The 19,052-nt window shown below is 43.0% G+C and overlaps 1 protein-coding gene across 1 annotated transcript in view; it reads right to left on the bottom strand.

The window, feature by feature from the left end:
* Positions 1–7,854: 7,854 nt before the first annotated feature.
* UPF1 (UPF1 RNA helicase and ATPase) overlaps positions 7,855–19,052 on the bottom strand; it is a 51,931-nt gene continuing 40,733 nt past the window's right edge. Inside the window, exons 17-24 of the mRNA XM_063455390.1 lie at positions 16,669–16,825; positions 16,373–16,515; positions 15,267–15,441; positions 12,055–12,136; positions 11,734–11,895; positions 11,025–11,245; positions 10,805–10,927; positions 7,855–10,164 (exon numbers count right to left, since the gene is read on the bottom strand). Of these exons, the coding sequence (XP_063311460.1) occupies positions 10,808–10,927; positions 11,025–11,245; positions 11,734–11,895; positions 12,055–12,136; positions 15,267–15,441; positions 16,373–16,515; positions 16,669–16,825 (1,060 nt within the window). The 3' untranslated portion in view covers positions 7,855–10,164; positions 10,805–10,807. The remainder of the gene's footprint in view (positions 10,165–10,804; positions 10,928–11,024; positions 11,246–11,733; positions 11,896–12,054; positions 12,137–15,266; positions 15,442–16,372; positions 16,516–16,668; positions 16,826–19,052) is intronic.

The raw sequence follows: 19,052 nt of genomic DNA, 5'->3' as shown, positions 1-19,052 counted from the left end.
GCCGTTAGATGTTAGGGATAGACCCATCCCCAGGACGTGCAACTCCACAGCCTCATCTTCCGCAAGCCCCACGGCAATTTCCCCCGGGGAAGGGTAGGTAAGGGAAGGGATAGGTTAAAAGAAAAACCAGCAATAATAGGATAGGGCAATGTGTCCAGGTCCGGACCGGAACAATAGCATGGCCAACCCTGCATCAGGCCACCGTAAGAACCTATAAGGGAACAGGAGCCCTCTATTTCCCTTGGCCAGGGTCCAACTATCATCAAACCCTCCATGCCCAACCATGTACGACCAGTTGCACACATAAGCAACCTAATGAAGCCAGAACGGTAAAACTCCCACAACTCCCTCCCCTCTATTTTAGTAATATTCCCCCGCTCATGTGTGTTTTGGTTGGTTTTGGTGTTTTTTTTTTTTTGTATTTTTAAATTTTTGGGTTTACGTTCCTCCTCTCTGTCTACCCCATCTATTTGCTTCTCCCTCCATTTGGGGACATGGTATCAACATTAATGACTAAGGGCTGAGGTGAGTCAGTGGAGCCCGCTGCTATAAGATATTGGGGCTGTACTTGCTGTATGGAAAATGCTATTCTTTACCCCTGTGAAAGCCTTCATATGGTGTAGCTGACCCCATCTGAGTGGTTGGCCAGAAGACACCCCAACACCTCCGGTCTCCTCACCCCGACCCCCCACGTCCCGCAGCAGTCCATCCCCAACCTTGTGTCCGCCAGGGCCTGGGCAAAACCAGGCCTCTCCCTCCAAGGTAAGAAATTTCAGGGGATGTTACAGCCCTAGCCAGCTCAACAGAGGTAAGCAAATTCCCCCTCCCCCCGGGCATAGCAGCCCAAAAAACCTCTTGGGGCAAGCAGACGGTGACAAAAGCCCGTCGCCCAACACAAAACCTAGCACACCCCTATCCCCTACCGGCCCTCGGCAAGACTACTCTACCGCCTCCACTTACCCACTGTGAATCAGTTATGTGGGAGAGGGCGCAATTGCCAGGGGTAATGCCAGGTCTGCTGGGGGCTGGATGCCCAAATCTTTCAGGTAGGCCGCAGGATCACCTTCTGGGTGTAGCACTCGTGTACTCCCATCCTTGAAGGCCAGTAGCCAGAAAGGGTGGCCCCATTCATATTTAATGGAGTGCTGCCGAAGGAGCTCGGTGACCGGCCTGCAACGTAGCCGGGGTCAGATCTTGAAAAACTGTGATCTCTGAGTTCTTATGCCTTATTGGGCCCTCTCTATCCCGCCATAAGAGTGCCTCTTTGGTTTGGAAGAATTGGAACTTGACGATCACATCCCTGGGCATCTTATTATCCGCTCGACTGGCGCGAAGTGCCCAGTGGGCCCGCTTAATATGCCACATGTGGTCTGGCACCTCCGGAAGCAGAGGTTTGCAGATGGCCGTCACCACATCAATTAAAGAGCCTCACCCCTCCTGCTCCGGGAGGTCGCGCAGGCAAAGGTTATTACGCCTGGACCGGTTCGCCAGATCTCCCAAGGCGATTTCAGCTGCCGCCAATCTGGACGTGAGGCGATTGATCTGAGCAGCAGCTTTATTGTGGGCCACAGCCGTGGACTCCAATTGGTGCTCGTGCCCAAGGCCTGGATCTCCGCCTTGACTTCGTCAGTGCTTCTGACTATCTCCTAGGCAAGAACGGTGTTGTCAGGTTCCTATACTGACTAGCAAGACCTGTCTTCCATTTGACACTGTTCCTTTAAATTCAGTACCTGTTTCTCGCCTCTAGTGGCCTCCCGAGCCATCTTGGGTTTCTGGTCGCAGGGCTCAGGTCGCAGGGCTCAGGTCGCATGCTCTGCTCCAGCTGCTTCTTGGGCTGTTTTTTGGGGCCCGTTTATCCATGCTGCTTCTCCCCAGGTCGGGTAACCTTTAACCCCTTAAGGACACATGACGTGTGACATGTCATGATCCCCTTTTATTCCAGAAGTTTGGTCCTTAAGGGGTTAAAGCCATGTAATATTGCTAATGTTTGCTGTTGGCCTCATGGTCCTTGCGGAGCTTCACTCGGACGCGTCCTGCTCGCTCTGACAGTAGACCACGCCCCCACGGGTTTCTTATTTTAGGCACAAACTGAATAGGTCTGAACATAAATATTTACATTTTTAGTCATGAATGGTCACCAAAAATGTATTTTTACCAAGTCCAATGTTTTGACGAATAGAGCCCATTTCACTTGCCTGGGATGTAACCTCTTGGCCTTTTGTAGGTGTTCCAGATTTTCGTGATCTGTGTAGATGGTTACTGGATGAATGGCTCCCTCCAATAGATGATGCCATTTCTCAAGGGCTCGCTTAATGGCAAGTAATTCTTTATCTCCAATGTCATAATTGGCTTCTGCAGAAGACAATCTTTTAGAGTGAAATGCTAGGATGGCCCCGGTTGCCCCTTCAGGTACATCAACCTCCACAAAATATGGTTTCTCAGGATCTGGGAGGGATAAAAATTAGAGCGGAAATAAAAAGCTGTTTTAGGCTGTCAAAGGCTTTTTTGTGCTTTTTTATTCCACAGAGAGGTGAAGCTTTACTGGAAAAGTTTGTATGAATTTTCTATATAAGTTTGCGAAACCAATGAAATGTATGTATTTTGTATGTAGGGATGGACTAAGAAGTAACAGCTTCAGCCTTACGAGTGTTCATTTCTACGTGGCCAGGGGTTTGTATCACAGTGCGGCGGACGTTTTTGGCGCGTCTCAGTCACTTGCCGGACGCCATGTGTTTCTTGGCATCCTGGGAGTAAGGGATGCGCTTCACCTCCCTCCCGGTGGCCGGTTGTCTCCTCCACTCCTTGGCGGAACGCTATTGGCACAAGGCGCGCCGCGCTCTCTCCAGTCTCCCCAGACACGCCATGTGGCGTGCTGGGGAAGGGGCACAAACTCTGTCCGTCTGCCAGCGTACTTCCCCTCTAGCAGACGGACTAGGTAGCATGTATGCCATGTATCCCATACTGCCCCAGGATTCCTCCAGGCTAAAAGAACCCTGTGGGACCCATGCTGGTTTATCTGGAAGGAGTGTGGGGATCACTGGCTTTCAGCTACAAATAGACATAGCATAATAGTAGAAAATAATCCAGGCACTCCAAATTGTTCAAAAATAATGGGCAATTTTATTGGACCCAAGAACCACACAACATTTTGACCCCTTAGGGCCTTTGTCAAGCTGGATTATTTTCTACTATTATACATTACACGTGGTCTCTTTGGTACTGGGACTGATCCGGTAGCACCATGAGATTCCATAGCGAAGGGATGAGTGCAGTTCCACCATATATATATATCAACAAATGGACATAGCGTCCTGCCCACATAGGGGGGTGTGGACACCTAGTTACCCAGAGGAGCCTTCCACTTATATAGGCTCTTAGATCGCTCCTTATGCTCCCATTCCCCTTTCCTCATTTAAGCACAGACCACCCTAGGTTCTGTGCTTCGTTGTTTTGTTGTTCCCTGGAATACAGAGCCAAATCCTGCTTGAAGTCATTTGTTCACTTTCACCAGTGTATTTGGTTAACCCCTGCAACTATGTTCCTGCAATTCTGCTACAACTTCATTCAAGCACTTGCCCAGTGCTGAAACTCTGGTAAAACACTTTATTTCACTTTAAGGACTTTAATTTCTTATGAAAATATTGCCGTATTTTCCATTTCTATTTCGCATTGGGGCTTTTCTATTATACTTATTTGCTTTAAAATAAAAACCTTAAATTCAATGACTGTGTTCGTATAAAATCTCTGCATACCAAGCCCATTCACTCTAAAACCCATGACAGTTAGGATGAATCCCAGAAACTCTACATGTTGTGTATGAAATATACATTTCTCCAGTTTAACATATAGATGGTGCTTTTGTAAACATTCCAACACAGTTTTAACATATAGTTTATGTTCTTGGATAGATGATGAAAAAATTTGTATATTGTCTAGATATATTACAATGTACTGGTCAAGTAAGTCCCTGAAAATGTAATTGACCAAATGTTGGAAAGTAGCAGGGGCATTGCATAACCCATAGGGCATTACTAGACACTCAAAATGTCCATACCTTCTGCGGAAGGCGGTTTTTCATTCGTTGCCTTCTCGGATCCGCACAAGGTTGTAGGCCCCTCTGAGATATAACTTGGTGTAATAGGAGGCATCTTTCATTCTTTTTAATAGTTCTGATATAAGTGAAAGTGGGTATCTGTTTTTAATTGTGATTTGGTTGAGATTGCGATAATCTACGCAGGGGCGTAGGCCTCCATGTGTTTTTACCCACAAAAAAAAAAATTGCCTCTACTGGTGACGTGGAAGGGCGTATAATACCTTTTTGCAGATTTTCTTTGATATATTCCTTCAGTATCTCCAGTTCTGGTTTAGATCATAAATATATATGTCCATATGGAATGGCTGCCCCAGGAAGTAAATCAATTGGGCAGTTGTAAATTCATCTGCGGGGTAGTGTCTCTACTGCTTTTTTGTTAAACACATCTTTATAGGATTTATACGCTTGGGGTAAGATAACCTCTTTTTCATGCTGCATATTAATATCCAGAATGGTATTTAGAGTACCAGAATCATGTTTATTGGTCATTAAACTTTTTTCCTACAATAATTGGAGAGAAAGAGTACTACAGCAGATCCCCATCCGATTACTGGATCATGGAGACATAGCCAAGGTAAATCAATAGTAACAGGGAATAAAGGAGAAGAAACCAAATCAAAGCATAATGTTTCTGAATGTCCCTTCCCACAAGAAACAGTTAACGGTATGGTTTCTTGTAAAACCGCTCCTGATTTTAAAGGACTGCCATCAGACATTTGTATTTGCAAAAGTTTTATTTTATTACATGTAGGTATAGATAAGGTAGTAACCAAAGTAATATCAATGAAGCATCCAGGGCCTGTGAAGGGACTCCACAGTCCCGAGCGTGCAGCCCAGATTCCCCAATTACTCAGAATTGGACAACTGGCACCATCTTTTGAATAATACAGACTGCCTGGAGACTCCTTCCTGCTACAGTTGAAAGCAGCTTTATCTTCTAACTGCACTGATAAATGCAATATAATTCCAGCCTCCTGAATACGGCTTGGGTGAGATTCATCCATTTTTCTATATATTGGCATTTTTTCCTATTTTGAGAGCCTGTTATATCTGTTTTTCATTTTGTTTTTCCCTCTTTTTCCATTTTTTATTATTATTGGCTAATTCTTTCTCAATAGTTGGAATACTATATATAATTTTGTCTGATCAGACTGCCAAATATTAACTATCCTTATCATTTGAGCGGAGTCCAGCGATCATATAGCCCATCTACATTTGGTGGATCCATCGGACTGATTTTGCATCATTTAGATCACTGTAGATAATGTAGAGGAGATGTGTACAAGAGATGAATTGTGTAAGAATCATACGTTATATCAAATGTCAATTTATTTTTGTGGTTCTTAAACCATTCTGTATAGCAATTAGTTTTTTCATTTGGAAATTTCTGAAGATAAAAAAAAAAAAAATCTTTCTTTATTAGACACAAATATTGTATCCGAGTGCGGTATTATTACTTATTTAATTGAAGCATCCACTAGCACCAGAGTCCACCATAGCAGAAAGTTAAATCTTCTGTTCTTTCCACTGTAAGAGAAGAGACGGGGTTAAATGTTGTGTCTCAGAGCTTGGTTTAAGTGAAGATGTATTTACCTTGCTTGGGTGATGGCTGCATAGGACATATTTTAGCGACATGGTTAGGTTTCAAACAATAAAGGCACAGATCATGGATTTTACGCCTTGGAGTTTCTACAGCAGGAATGTGTCCTTTAACGAGTCCCAGTTGCATGGGTTGATCGTTACAGACAGAATGGTTAGAAGATGCGGTGTGGATGTAGGATAAGTGCCCTGGTAGGTGTTAGTTGTGGCACATTCCAACTTCTGTTCCTGTAGGCTTCTATCAATCTATATGGATAGTTGCGTGAGATCCTTCAAAGTGTCAGGTACTCTGACACGGGCAAGTAAGGATGTGCATGATCAAAAAATTTGGTTCTGTTTGGAAATTCAGGTAAGAAAAAAAAAATTAGGCACTTCAGTTCGGTTCAGCACTTCCGACTTTCATGACTTTGGCAATTCTGGACTACGGAATTTGGAACATCTGTAGGGCAACCTAACCTAACTGTAACCCAACCCCTAACCTTAACCCTGCCCCCCTCCCTACTCCTTTACAGGTCTTTTCCCTTCTTTTAAGATCCGTATGGTAGACCAGGCAGTGGAGGTATTGTTTGGATCCTCGTAGAGGGAATCCACAGGTTAGTTGAAGGCGTCCCGATTGTTAAGGAGAAGGCTTTGATTACATAGGAGATTATGGGCCCAAGTTCTGGGTTCCCCTGACTTGAGAGAAATTACAGTTTGTATTTTTATAAAGTTGTTGTGATAAGTACGTGGTTTTAAAGTAAATAATCATTTGCAAGACATAACAAAGGCATCATACTTATTTCATTCTTCTGAAAATTCGTCAGGCAGTGGGACCTGTGGTTCAGGGGCATGAGGTTCATCACCTGGAAGTGGAGTCAGATGAGCTGGATAAGTAGGTGATGCCATCAGCTGTATTTGTCCTGTCTGCAGATCTTGAACTGTCTGACCCAGGGAATACCTGTCACTTGACGTATCAGGGTATTTAAAGCCTCTGCTAGCTCAATGACTGGCTCAGTTGTTATGGCACGGGTTTGGGGTGAATGGGCTCGGAATGCAAACATTTTGAACGGACACAGTCACTGAATTTAAGGTCTCTATTATAATGTAAATAAGTATAATTGAAAAAGCCCCAATGCAAAACAGGAGCAGAAAATAAGGCAAAAGCTCCCTACTGCAATCCAGGACATAGCTCGGATCACCTCCAGTGCCTTATGCAAGGTAGACAATGGAGGACTCTATCAAGCCCTAATACTGGACTGTCACTTTATTGCATTTTAACTACCGTATATACTCGAGTATAAGCAGAGTTTTTCAGCACATTTTTTGTGCTGAAAAACCCCAACTCTGCTTATACTCGAGTCAATTGTCTGTATTATGGCAATTTGCATTGCCATAATACAGACTGGGGCTGCAGAGATGTTACTTACCTCTCCTGCAGCTCCTGTCAGCTCTCTCCTTCTCCTCTGCGCCGTCCGTTCAGCACCTCGGTCAGCTCCCAGTCTCGCGAGACTTACACTGGGAGCTGACAGAAGAGCTGAACGAACGGCGCGGAGGAGGAGAGAGCTGACAGGAGCTGCAGGAGAGGTAAGTAACATCTCTGACAGCCCCCCTCTCCCTCCCACTGAACTGCCAATGCTGGACCACCAGGGAAGGAGAGCCCCCCTCCCTGCCATATATCAAGCAGGGAGGGGGGACGAAAAAAAAATATAATAATAAAAAAAATAATAATAATTACATTTAATAAGAAGAAATAATAAAATAAAAATATTAAAATAATTAAAAATAAAAATAAAATTGCCCATCCCCCACCAAGGCTCTGCAACACACACTGCACTCACACACACACTGTAAAATAAATATTCAATTAATATATTTTTTTAGGATCTAATTTTATTTAGAAATTTACCAGTAGCTGCTGCATTTCCCACCCTAGTCTTATACTCGAGTCAATAAGTTTTCCCAGTTTTTTGGGGTAAAATTAGGGGCCTCGGCTTATATTCGGGTCGGCTTATACTCGAGTATATACGGTACTTGTATATTTTATTTTAAACATTGTATCTGTAACTACTATTTCTGTCACTGTAACATACCGGGGGGTTGGTGTGGTGTGGTGTGTGTGTGTGTGTGTATAAAGATTGTTGGGAATGTGATGGGCTGAGATTGTGAGGAATATAAACACCAAACACAATTGAAAGGCTGTTTATTAATCATTTAATTCATAATGAACAGATTTAAAACAAGTTTAGACAAATCAAAAAAGAAGGAAAAACAAAGAAAAAAAAGACATTGTGCGAGCACAAATGTTCATGTGTTGTTAAAACTCAATAAGCTGCTACAAATAAACAAGAAAAAAAACATTGCTAGCAGAAGCATTCCAGCCAGTGACATAGAAGGGAGGAGTTTATGCTACTTGTTGATCAGCATTGCACAAAAAGGATTATACACAGTAATATTATACTAACTATGCATTTACTCAGAAGGTGGGGTTACAGAAAAGGTAAGGGAGGCGTGGACAATGGACAAAAAAAAAAAAAAAAAAAAAAAAAAATTTTTTAAAAGAGCCCTTCAGCAATGTTAATAAATAAAAGTCCATCTTGCAGGAAGGAAGGTGACCAGAGCCTTATCTATTGAATGCACAGCATGTGCATAAAACCTGATTATCAGCAGCTATACAAGATGTTTCTGTTTCTTTAGATGACTGCAGGTTTCTGGATAGATATATATGTATATATATATATATATGTATGTATGTATATATACATGAAATAAACAATTGCAGATGTCACTGCTATGATTCTTTTTCATTCTTAAATATACAAGACAATTTGAATATAATCAATTCAACCTAGAAACTGAGCAGTACATAGTAGCTGAACAAAATGCTATAGGGGAGGAACACTAAAAAATACTTCCTGGGGAAAACAAATTTATTACGATTACAATTTTTTTTTACCGATGCAGCTGGCTAAATTAAATTTCAAAACATTGCTGCACTACAACAGCATGTATAACTGTAACTATTTCAAATGACCTAAGATGGGTAATTAGAAATATTACAATATTACAAGAAGCTAAAGAGTCTAAGAGTGAAGATAATGCATTTGATTACTATATATTAACTGGAAATATTTTAGAAATCAGATTTTATTGATCTAGTAAACGTCTCTTTGACAAAACAATCTTAACATGGGAGCTTGAGCTGTAGTTTTGAGTCCATTTCTGGCATACAATGGTCTAAAAGGCCACGTCCAGTCAGCCCCTCTCCAAAAGCACCAAGCATGTTTCCAGCGATACACAATGACAATAGGCCACCTTCCACATTGCCTGCCTTCTAGTCTGCTTGTCAACCAGTTTCAAAAACTATTGCGAAAAACTTGACTTTCAAACCTATATAATCCCCAATTTCCACTACTACATCCATTTCTGGGAGGGGAGTTCTTAGCAGGCTAGCCTGGCTTTCTTTCCGTGATGGGTGGGGGCCGAAGGGCTCAGGAAACCCGTCCCTTTTTAAGCATAAAATTCACCTAAACAAAGATTCGTTTATTTTGTGGAGTAGAGTCCAGACAGTAGCCAATCAAAGCATACAGAAAAACACTGAAAAAAAACCCCTCTCCTTAAGGGAGTGTGTATACTCCATTGCTCTGCTACACTGCTTTAGGAAAGAGAGGCATTTGCTGCATCTTAACGCTGAAAGTCCCTGTTCGTGGTGGAATTTTTTTTTTTACTAAAAAAACCCACAAAGTTTTGCAGTACTTTAAGGTCCACCGCAATCAGATACAAAACTAAGGAAAACCCCAGCACTTTCTTGTATCTAGAAATAATTTCTTTAAACCATTCATTAGTGACAGAGCCTGTAGGAAGAGACATGATAATGACCACCTATTTCTCCAAGCCAGTCTGAAAATCAACCCTACATCTCGAAGTTGAGTTCTCCAATAACATGGTGGTTCATTTAGGAGTAGCAAACGTTTTGGTTTAAAATGAAAAAACGTGACCCTGTTTTTCTAGAGTCCTTATAGAAACAAACAACAACTCTGAGATAAGGAATTGTTTTTCTCCAGCTATAATAAAATGGTACCCATGTACCTCATTTGAGCTAAATGGAAAAATGTTAAAGGTCTTTTCACCAGCACTTGCCCAAGCTATGGTAGGGACATTGGCTTGGCTGGCCATTCAAATTTACTAGGATAACAATGGTAATGGTCCCCCCATGTACTACCTATCCCATCTTTAGGCGGATGTGGCTCCACTGATGTACATCTTCTTCTCCTGTCGTTCTCCTCGTCTCAGTGTGCTTGCAGTGGTCTCACTCGCTTTTTTCTCTCTCGATATTTTTGATTTTTTTTATTCCTCTCTCGTTCCTCTCTCTCCTGTTGCTCTCACAGTGGTGCTTCAGTTTTAGCAGTGGAAAACAGGTATCCGTTTTATTTTTTTATTACTCAGAATAAAATGTGGATGAACTAAGTTCCACACAGGCTTAGCTCGTCTTCAACCTTTATATTAGAAAAGAAACAAACTTTGTTAAAAATGAAAGCACTATATTCCAGGGACAAAATACAATTTCTCATATTAAGTAACAGTACACTTGGTTAAATCTCGTGCTTGCCACCTCAAATCTATACAACCCCAATGGCTTTCTGAATTCCATGATACAGTAGGTGAAGCTTTATGAAAAATTGTTGATCATCACAACCACACCACAATGTCTTCTGCAGATGTTATATTCATTAGTAATGACACTAACTTGACTAGTGATGGGTGACTGAAACTAAAGCATGTGTGTCATAAAAGAATACAAAATACCATAGTACTGCAGCTATTACCATTTAATCTATACAATGTGCTAGACAAATTTCTGAAACTAAAATATTCTTCCATTCATTTCATATATTGCAACTGCACATTGGTATGACCAAGTAACAGGTACAAGTATCTTATAACATTACAGAATGACAACAGTAGGACAAATATGGATATTTTTTCAGGAACATGGATTTTTTTTTTTTTTTTTTTTTAATATGCCATGGTTAAACTTTATTTTGTAATTACATTTCACAACTCTTAAAATGTAGAGACCCTAAATACATTTAACCAAAAGACTGATAAATATGGCTAAAATATAATCAAACTTACACGCTAGTACTGTGACAGCCCAGTCACGCCTCCATGTTGATATGCACGCTCTCCCTGGTAAGTTGAATCTTGCGATAATGCAACATCGATCTGAGATTTAAATTCATCACCAAGGTAGCTATCCTAAAATATTAAGAACATATACGCAAGTCACAAAAGAATATTTAGGATGCCACATTACTGACAAACAGATGTCCTCAAAAAGGTCCCCAAGCAATACCTGTGATAATTCTGGTTGAGAAAGACCAGGCTGGCTCATCTGTGATGGTTGGCTCATGGATATATAACCCTGGGTAAGAGGGCCTTGAGAAAATGGCTGGGACACAACATCTTGGCTTGCCTGACTATTTGGCATGTTTCCTTGGCTCATGCCTTGAAGTCCAATTCCACGCTGTTTCTGGCGCCCACCACGAGTTGCTTTTCCTTTTGTCATCCCGCGACCTACATATAAATATTTAGTAAATAATATAATTGATGAGAATACACTACAAGGAGAGGCTGCTAATAAGGGCAATGTTGATGTCTTTGCAGACAATGGAGATTTATATACGGGCAAGTGAATAAATGTGAAATTAAAATTGAATTAAAAGATTAGGCCAAAATAACAAGCAGTGACATCTCATTAATTTTAGCTTGGGTTTTCCAAATAGGCTTTCAATTCACTGCTAATTAAACCCTTATGTGCCCACACTATATTTAGATGTAGTGAAGCATTTCAAATAGTTAAAGAAAAAAAGAAAAAATAAATGATACCAATGTACATCTGCACCAGCACCCTAGCCTCTTATGGAGAATTCCTGCTAGTCTAGTAATTGAACGATTTTGCACTATTTCTACATGTAAGCAGGTGAAGCCAACACTTTACAACACATCTACTGAAAACCTTTGGAAAAACAAACAGGGATAGTATAACACTGAGAAGAACATACCTGCCGCTGGTCCATTGGCTTGTCCAAAATAGCCAGGTGGTGGCATTGGAGGCATGACCAGATTGAATGGTATGGGAATGTTCATGGCAGTGACATGACTAGGCCCAGAGCTGATCATTCCAATTTGGTCATGGGTCTGAAAGTACATATTGGAGGGTCGTCCTGGAAAGCAAACAAATGTTGTGGTTTCTCAAATGCATTAACCAATTTTCTTTCAACTTTGGACGATTTTGCAATATGATCTACATAAACAATATTCTATATTTCACTACTAGCAGTAGTAAGGTGGTATATGTTGCAAGACAATGTGTTAAATGATACCTTGACTGCTTCGATCATAAACTGAACCAGGAATGATAGCTTCACGAGCATCGTACATAGCAGTCGTCATGAAACGGGCACCCTGAAAATAAAGGTACAAATACTGAAAATAATTTGCTATTACTAGAACAGCCTTAACAACTCTGATGTAAAATATGGGGGGGTGGGGGGGAAAGAGTTAAGTGAATTAAAAAAAAAAATCATGGAAAAGTACACAGAACACTAACACTTATTTGTTCATGTCAGGAATATTTCAGAGAAAATGTGCAGGAAACACTAATGTGTGAGTAAATGCATTTTGTGCACATTAAAGGGAGATCAGAGGAGAATCAGTCAGAATTACAGAAGGTATGCATATGAAATGTTAGGATAGAGGGTAATTGCGCTATAGAATCTGAGGAATTATAATAAAAACATTCAGCATTTTAATTAGCATGAAATAACTGCTTTAAAGAGACATTGCCCAAATTAAAAAATAAAATAACTATTTAGTATATATACTGCCAATGAAAACATGCATTCAGTTAATAATGCATTTATCATTGAAGGTACAAAATAGCTTGTAAAAGCAGATGATCTCATAAGTCCCGACAGTACAGCATTCTGATCTGAGAAGGAGGTATGCGGGTGGTGGGGGGGGGATGATATACCGTATTTTTCGCTCCATAAGACGCACTTTTTTCCCCCTCAAAAGTGAGGGGAAATGTCTGTGCGTCTTATGGAGCAAATATGAAGCTTTACTTACCTGTCTTGCAGCGTTGGCCGGCAGCACAGGGCGCACCGCGGTAGTGGAACTTGAATTTCAAGTTCCGGTTTCCGGCGGGACTGAAAGGAAGTGCGCACAAGCTGAGTGCGCACTTCCTTTCAGTCCCGCCGGAAACCGGAACATGAAATTCAAGTTCCACTACCGCGGTGCGCCCTGTGCTGCCGGCCAACGCTGCAAGACAGGTAAGTAATTATAGGACAAGGGGAGGGGGACAGTATGGGAGGGGGATAAAGTCTATGGGGAGGGAGGGGGGGGTGGAAGTCTATGGGGAGGGAGGGGGGGGTGGAAGTCTATGGGGAGGGGGGGGGGTGGAAGTCTGTGGGGAGGGGGGGTGGAAGTCTGTGGGGAGGGGGGGGTGGAAGTCTGTGGGGAGGGGGGGGTGGAAGTCTGTGGGGAGGGGGGGGTGGAAGTCTGTGGGGAGGGGGGAGATGAAGTCTGTGGGGAGGGGGGAGATGAAGTCTGTGGGGAGGGGGGAGATGAAGTCTGTGGGGAGGGGGGAGATGAGGTCTGTGGGGAGGGGGGGAGATGAAGTCTGTGGGGAGGGGGGGAGATGAAGTCTGTGGGGAGGGGGGGAGATTAAGTCTGTGGGGAGGGGGGGAGATTAAGTCTGTGGGGAGGGGGGAGATGAGGTCTGTGGGGAGGGGGGGAGATGAGGTCTGTGGGGAGGGGGGAGATGAGGTCTGTGGGGAGGGGGGAGATGAGGTCTGTGGGGAGGGGGGAGATGAGGTCTGTGGGGAGGGGGGAGATGAGGTCTGTGGGGAGGGGGGGAGATGAAGTCTGTGGGGAGGGGGGGAGATGAAGTCTGTGGGGAGGGGGGGAGATGAAGTCTGTGGGGAGGGGGGGAGATGAAGTCTGTGGGGAGGGGGGGAGATGAAGTCTGTGGGGAGGGGGGGAAATGAAGTCTGTGGGGAGGGGGGGAAATGAAGTCTGTGGGGAGGGGGGGAAATGAAGTCTGTGGGGAGGGGGGGAGATGAAGTCTGTGGGGAGGGGGGGGAGATGAAGTCTGTGGGGAGGGGGGGAGATGAAGTCTATGGGAGAGAGGAGAAGACTATGGAAGGGGGGGACACTATGGGACAGGGGAGAAAAAAAAATATTCTGTACAAACTGTCCCATAGTAAGAAACACTATGGGACAGTTTGTTCAGAATATTTTTTTTCTGGGTTTCTTCCTCTAAAAACTAGGTGCGTCTTATGGTGAGGTGCGTCTTATGGAGCGAAAAATACGGTACCTCACACATAAAACACTTTAGAAAGGATGTGAGGGCTTAAAGGACCACATCACATCGACTTTCTAAAATATTTTCTTAAGTGTGGATATTGCCGATGCTTTTTACCCACCTAGTATCCAACATACTATATTTTAAAATGGGTGCGTAGATTCTTCCTCGACATTACCATATGTTTCCCAAGTGTACTACTAGGTATTCTTTGGTTGTTGGTGTTATGCACCATAACTTAATATGCTTTTCCACTACTACATGCAGCATGCTGGCAATGCTAGATTTAATCAGGTTCAGAAACGTCTTTGATCTATTTACTCATAAGTATGCAATGCAACTTGAGGAGTGATCTAGCTGCATGTCACATTACACAGTCCACAACATCTGTACTATGCATTCCTGTTTTCTTGCTCGGAACTGGCAAAAGTATAAAGCGTATCCAAATGAACACTTTAGACACCCAGAACCTCCACTTGCTTTGTGTGTCTGGAGTCCTTCATATTTGTCACAGTTTGTAAAAGTGCCAATTTCCATTGAAATCCTAATTTTTATAAACCACTGCTGAAACAGTTTGCGCCGGGGGAAAAGGGAGCCCTGTGGCTGTGTATAACATATTACCAACAGAAAATACATGCATGGTTTATTTGGGGGTAGATCTACTAAACTGTTAAAATAAACATATAAATGGAGTTAGATACACGAGAGGCGCCGAGACCCCTTCAGCTAATTGAAGTAGTCTGGGTGCTGTGACCCTTTTGCACCTAGTGCTGCAATATAAAACATTGCAGTTCTTAGTTTGCCTTCTGTGGCTGTCTAACAGACAGTCACTGGAAGGCTTCCGGAATCCAAACGGACTTTTGGTGCGACCTCCAGCGTCAGATTTTCCCCAATAAGAAAGCATTGAATAATGCTTTCTTATGGGGAGGTCTAATGCGCGCGCGGCCATTGCTGCGCATGTGGTCCCTCCTGCCGGTGCTGGATTCAGGTAAGTGACTGAAAAGGTTTCCCCTTCAGCCCCACGGGAGGGGGGGGCACTTCAGGAGCCTATAGTGCCAGGAAAAACGGGTTTGTTTTACTGGCACTACAGGATCCCTTGAATAAAGAATATTTAAAGTAGTTACGTACCGGCACTGTGTTTTAACAGTTTTCTTTCACTATGACTGATATATTAAGAAAGAATAAAGTTTGAAAGTACATTGAAACTATGACTGCTAAACAAATGCTTACTGGATTAATGGTATTGACGAGTTTGCGTGGCTTGCTGAATTGCATGAGGCTTTCTCGGAGGTTGTTCAGTGGTCCTTCGACAAGAACTTTTTGCTCCTTGTAATAGTTCAGCAGATGGTTCCACAGGGGTTGCTTAGAGAGAGCTTTTGGGTTTCCCACAATAATTACTCCGTACCTGAAAAACAGAGGCCTAATAAGGAAATATACCGCAAATCACCCTTTTAATGCTTTTGCCACAAATTTTGGTCCTTACAGTATTTTACCAGGACTTGAAATGTTCCACGAGGATCAAAACATTGATTAGAAAGCAGTATCTGGATTTTCACTGTCACCAGGAAGTAGTTTGTCATAACCAATGTACTGTTAAACGGGCAGTTTAGGCGCTTTAACATGTATGTGAGCTATAATGGTTATGGCGGAGCTCAAAAGTTTTACTCCTCCGCTAGCGAGCAGAAACTTAGCCATGGCAAGTATGCCATGAACTGACTCCCAATTAACAGATTTTCCGTAGTGCCAAAAAAGCAGCATCCTATTAACATTGGCTGCACACCTGATCGCACTTTATTTTAATTTTTTTTAAATCATATAAAATAGCAGAGAAAGATCAGTTTAACATACCTACTAGATATGCAAGTACATTTAAAATAAGAATTAATCTTAGCAAATGTAATAATACATCATTACAAACTTTTATATCAGATGCCATGTTACAGGAAGTTGCAGCTGCACTTGCTGCTACCCTGTCCTTTTCCAGAGATCCCACAGAAAGAGGAGCTCTGCAGTGGCAAGTTAACTTTTAGACCTGTGAAGTAATATGGAAGTTCAATATTTAAGCCCTGGTTATGGTACTATTAAGTTAAGGAAAGCTCCACATCCTGTTAGATTGACAGTGGAAGCGGAGCTTGCTTTAAGCTCCACCTTTTGTCAAGCGTAGGTAAAAGTACATCAGGCAAAGTAGTCACTACTAAAGAGAAATTAATCAGAAATGAAGAAAAGATTTTGAAAGAGGAGAAGAAACAATAGGAGAAAGGTACATTTGAGAAGACAGGTCCATTTTAAATTTATGTTTCATTCACTATTCAAAAAGCTGAGCGAGAAAACCTTACCGTGCTCTAGTCAAAGCCACATTAAGACGACGAGGATCATTTAAGAACCCAATTCCTTGATGCTCATTGGCCCTGACACAGGAAAGAATTATAAAGTCTTTCTCTCTTCCCTGAAATGCATCCACACTAGCAATTTCCACTTCCTACAAAAACAAAACAAAAACAGTATTATACAATTACCAGATGCAGTCTAAGAAACCAGACCAATGCACAAATAGTAATAATTTCTTTACATCAAGAGAAACAGTCGAAGTGCTTGCAGTAGCCAAGATCTGTTTTGAAGGTACAATACATACCTGGTAGAGCTTGGTGTGTAATGAACCACTAAACTGCATGTATTGAACCAGGTATGAGCGCTGTCCTTCATATGGAGTAATTATACCGATCTGATCTGGTTTAGCACCTGCCTTGAGAAGCTTTGTAGTGATCTTCTCTACATTAGCAGCTTCAGTTCTATGAAAACAAAAATAGTACATATTGAAAATTGTAATAATAGAGCATTATCTTTCATATGCAGAAGCGCCCTTCCCCCAAACCCTATGTAAGAAGACAAACGAACGGTAATGTAGTCCTTTAAAACCCTGCCCACCCCCCCTTCCCTCTCTTTCCCATCATTCGAAATTCATTCAATTCGCCTTTTCAAACCCTTCTCTGCTAACATTGCCGTCATCTATCGTCCCCCTGGTTCCCCTCTCCTCTTCCTTGACCACTTTGCTGCCTGGCTACCCTACTTCCTCTCTTCCAACATTCCATCCCTAATTCTTGGAGACTTCAATATTCCCATTAACCCACCTTTAACCCCAGCAGCCTCTAAACTACTTTCAATTACTTCCTCCCTTGGACTATTGCAGTGGGCTAATTCTCCCACTCATGTAGCTGGCAATACCCTCGACCTTATTTTCTCCTATTCATGTACATTATCTAATATCTGCAATACTCCATTTCCTCTCTCTGATCACCACCTCTTATCGTTTGCTCTCAATTACCCCCTCACCCAACAACCTCAGCCTAACCCCCCTCAGCTCAGGAGGAACCTTAACTCTATTGACCTCCAGCAGCTGTCGGCTGACATTGATTCACAACTGCTATCCATCCCTTCCCTCTCCTGTCCCTCACTGGCCATCTCCACATATAACACTACCCTCACATCTGCCTTGAACACTGCAGCCCCACTCCAAACATGCACCTCGAGGAGAACACGACCCCAACCTTGGCATAATAAATCAACACGCTATCTGCAGAGTTGCTCCCGCTGTGCTGAACGCTCCTGGAGGAAGTCCCGCACCCAGGCAGACTATCTTCATTATAGATTCATGTTGCTTTCGTACAGCGCAGCCCTTGCCCTCGCCAAACAGTCCTACTTTTCCTCTCTCATTAGTTCATGCTCCCGCAATCCCAGACGTCTCTGACACTTTTAATTCCCTTCTCCACCCTGCTGTGGCCACCCCCCAAACTAACCTTACAGCTGATAGCTTTGCATATTACTTTACTGACAAGATTGAACAGCTAAGGAAACAATTCTCCCCTCCTTGCCGTTCTCTTTCTCAACCACACATAAATCATGCTTTCCCTACCCTTCAGACTTTCTCCCCAGCTACTGAACAAGAGGTGGCTGCACTTCTCCATTCCTCTCGCCCCACCACTTGCCCACTTGATCCTGTCCCATCTCACCTCATCAGATCTCTCTCCCCTTGTCTTGTGCCTATCCTAACACACATCTTTAACTGCTCTCTCTCTTCTGGCACTGTTCCTGCTGACCTTAAACATGCCACTGTAATACCTATCCTGAAAAAACCATCTCTTGACCCGTCCTCCCCCTCGAACTATCGTCCCATATCCCTACTCCCTTACTCATCAAAGCTTTTGGAAAGACTTGTCTTTACCCGTGTGTCTCACTTCCTTAATTCCAACTCTCTCCTTGACCCTCTTCAGTCTGGCTTCCGCCCTCTCCACTCTACTGAGACCGCTCTTATCAAAGTGACTAATGACCTAATCTCCGCTAAATCCAAAGGTAACTACTCCATATTAATTCTCCTTGACCTCTCTGCTGCCTTTGACACAGTTGATCATTCTCTCCTCCTTCAAACTCTTCAATCACTCGGTCTCTGTGACTCTGTCCTCTCTTGGTTTTCCTCCTATCTCTCCCAACGCTCATTTAGTGTCTCCTTTTCCAAGGATACCTCCTCCCCTCGCCCTGTCTCGGTTGGAGTTCCCCAAGGCTCTGTCCTTGGTCCCCTTCTATTTTCTCTTTATACTGCCTCTCTTGGAAAACTTATTGCCTCTTTTGGATTCAACTACCACCTGTACGCTGATGACACTCAGATATACCTCTCCTCACCGGACCTCTCCCCGGCCGTCCTGCAACGTGTCACTGCTTGCCTCTCTTCCATCTCTGACTGGATGTCGTCACGCTTTCTCAAACTTAACCTCTCTAAAACTGAACTCCTTGTCTTTCCTCCTCCTAATACTGATCCTCCTCTCTCACTCTCCCTTCAAGTCAGTGATATCCACATAAGTCCATTCCTACAAGCGCGCTGTCTTGGCGTCATACTTGACTCTGGTCTCACCTTTGAGTCTCACATCCAGTTTGTTGCCAAGTCCTGTAGGTTCCAACTCAAAAACATAGCCCGCATCCGCCCCTTTCTTACGCAAGATGCTACCAAGGAGCTTGTCCATGCTC

This window comes from Pelobates fuscus, chromosome 5 (assembly GCF_036172605.1).
Source record: "Pelobates fuscus isolate aPelFus1 chromosome 5, aPelFus1.pri, whole genome shotgun sequence".
In the NCBI taxonomy this organism is placed as follows: Eukaryota; Metazoa; Chordata; class Amphibia; order Anura; family Pelobatidae; genus Pelobates; species Pelobates fuscus.
The sequence above is the reverse complement of the archived record's forward strand: the minus strand, read 5'-3'. Positions and strand labels throughout refer to the sequence as shown.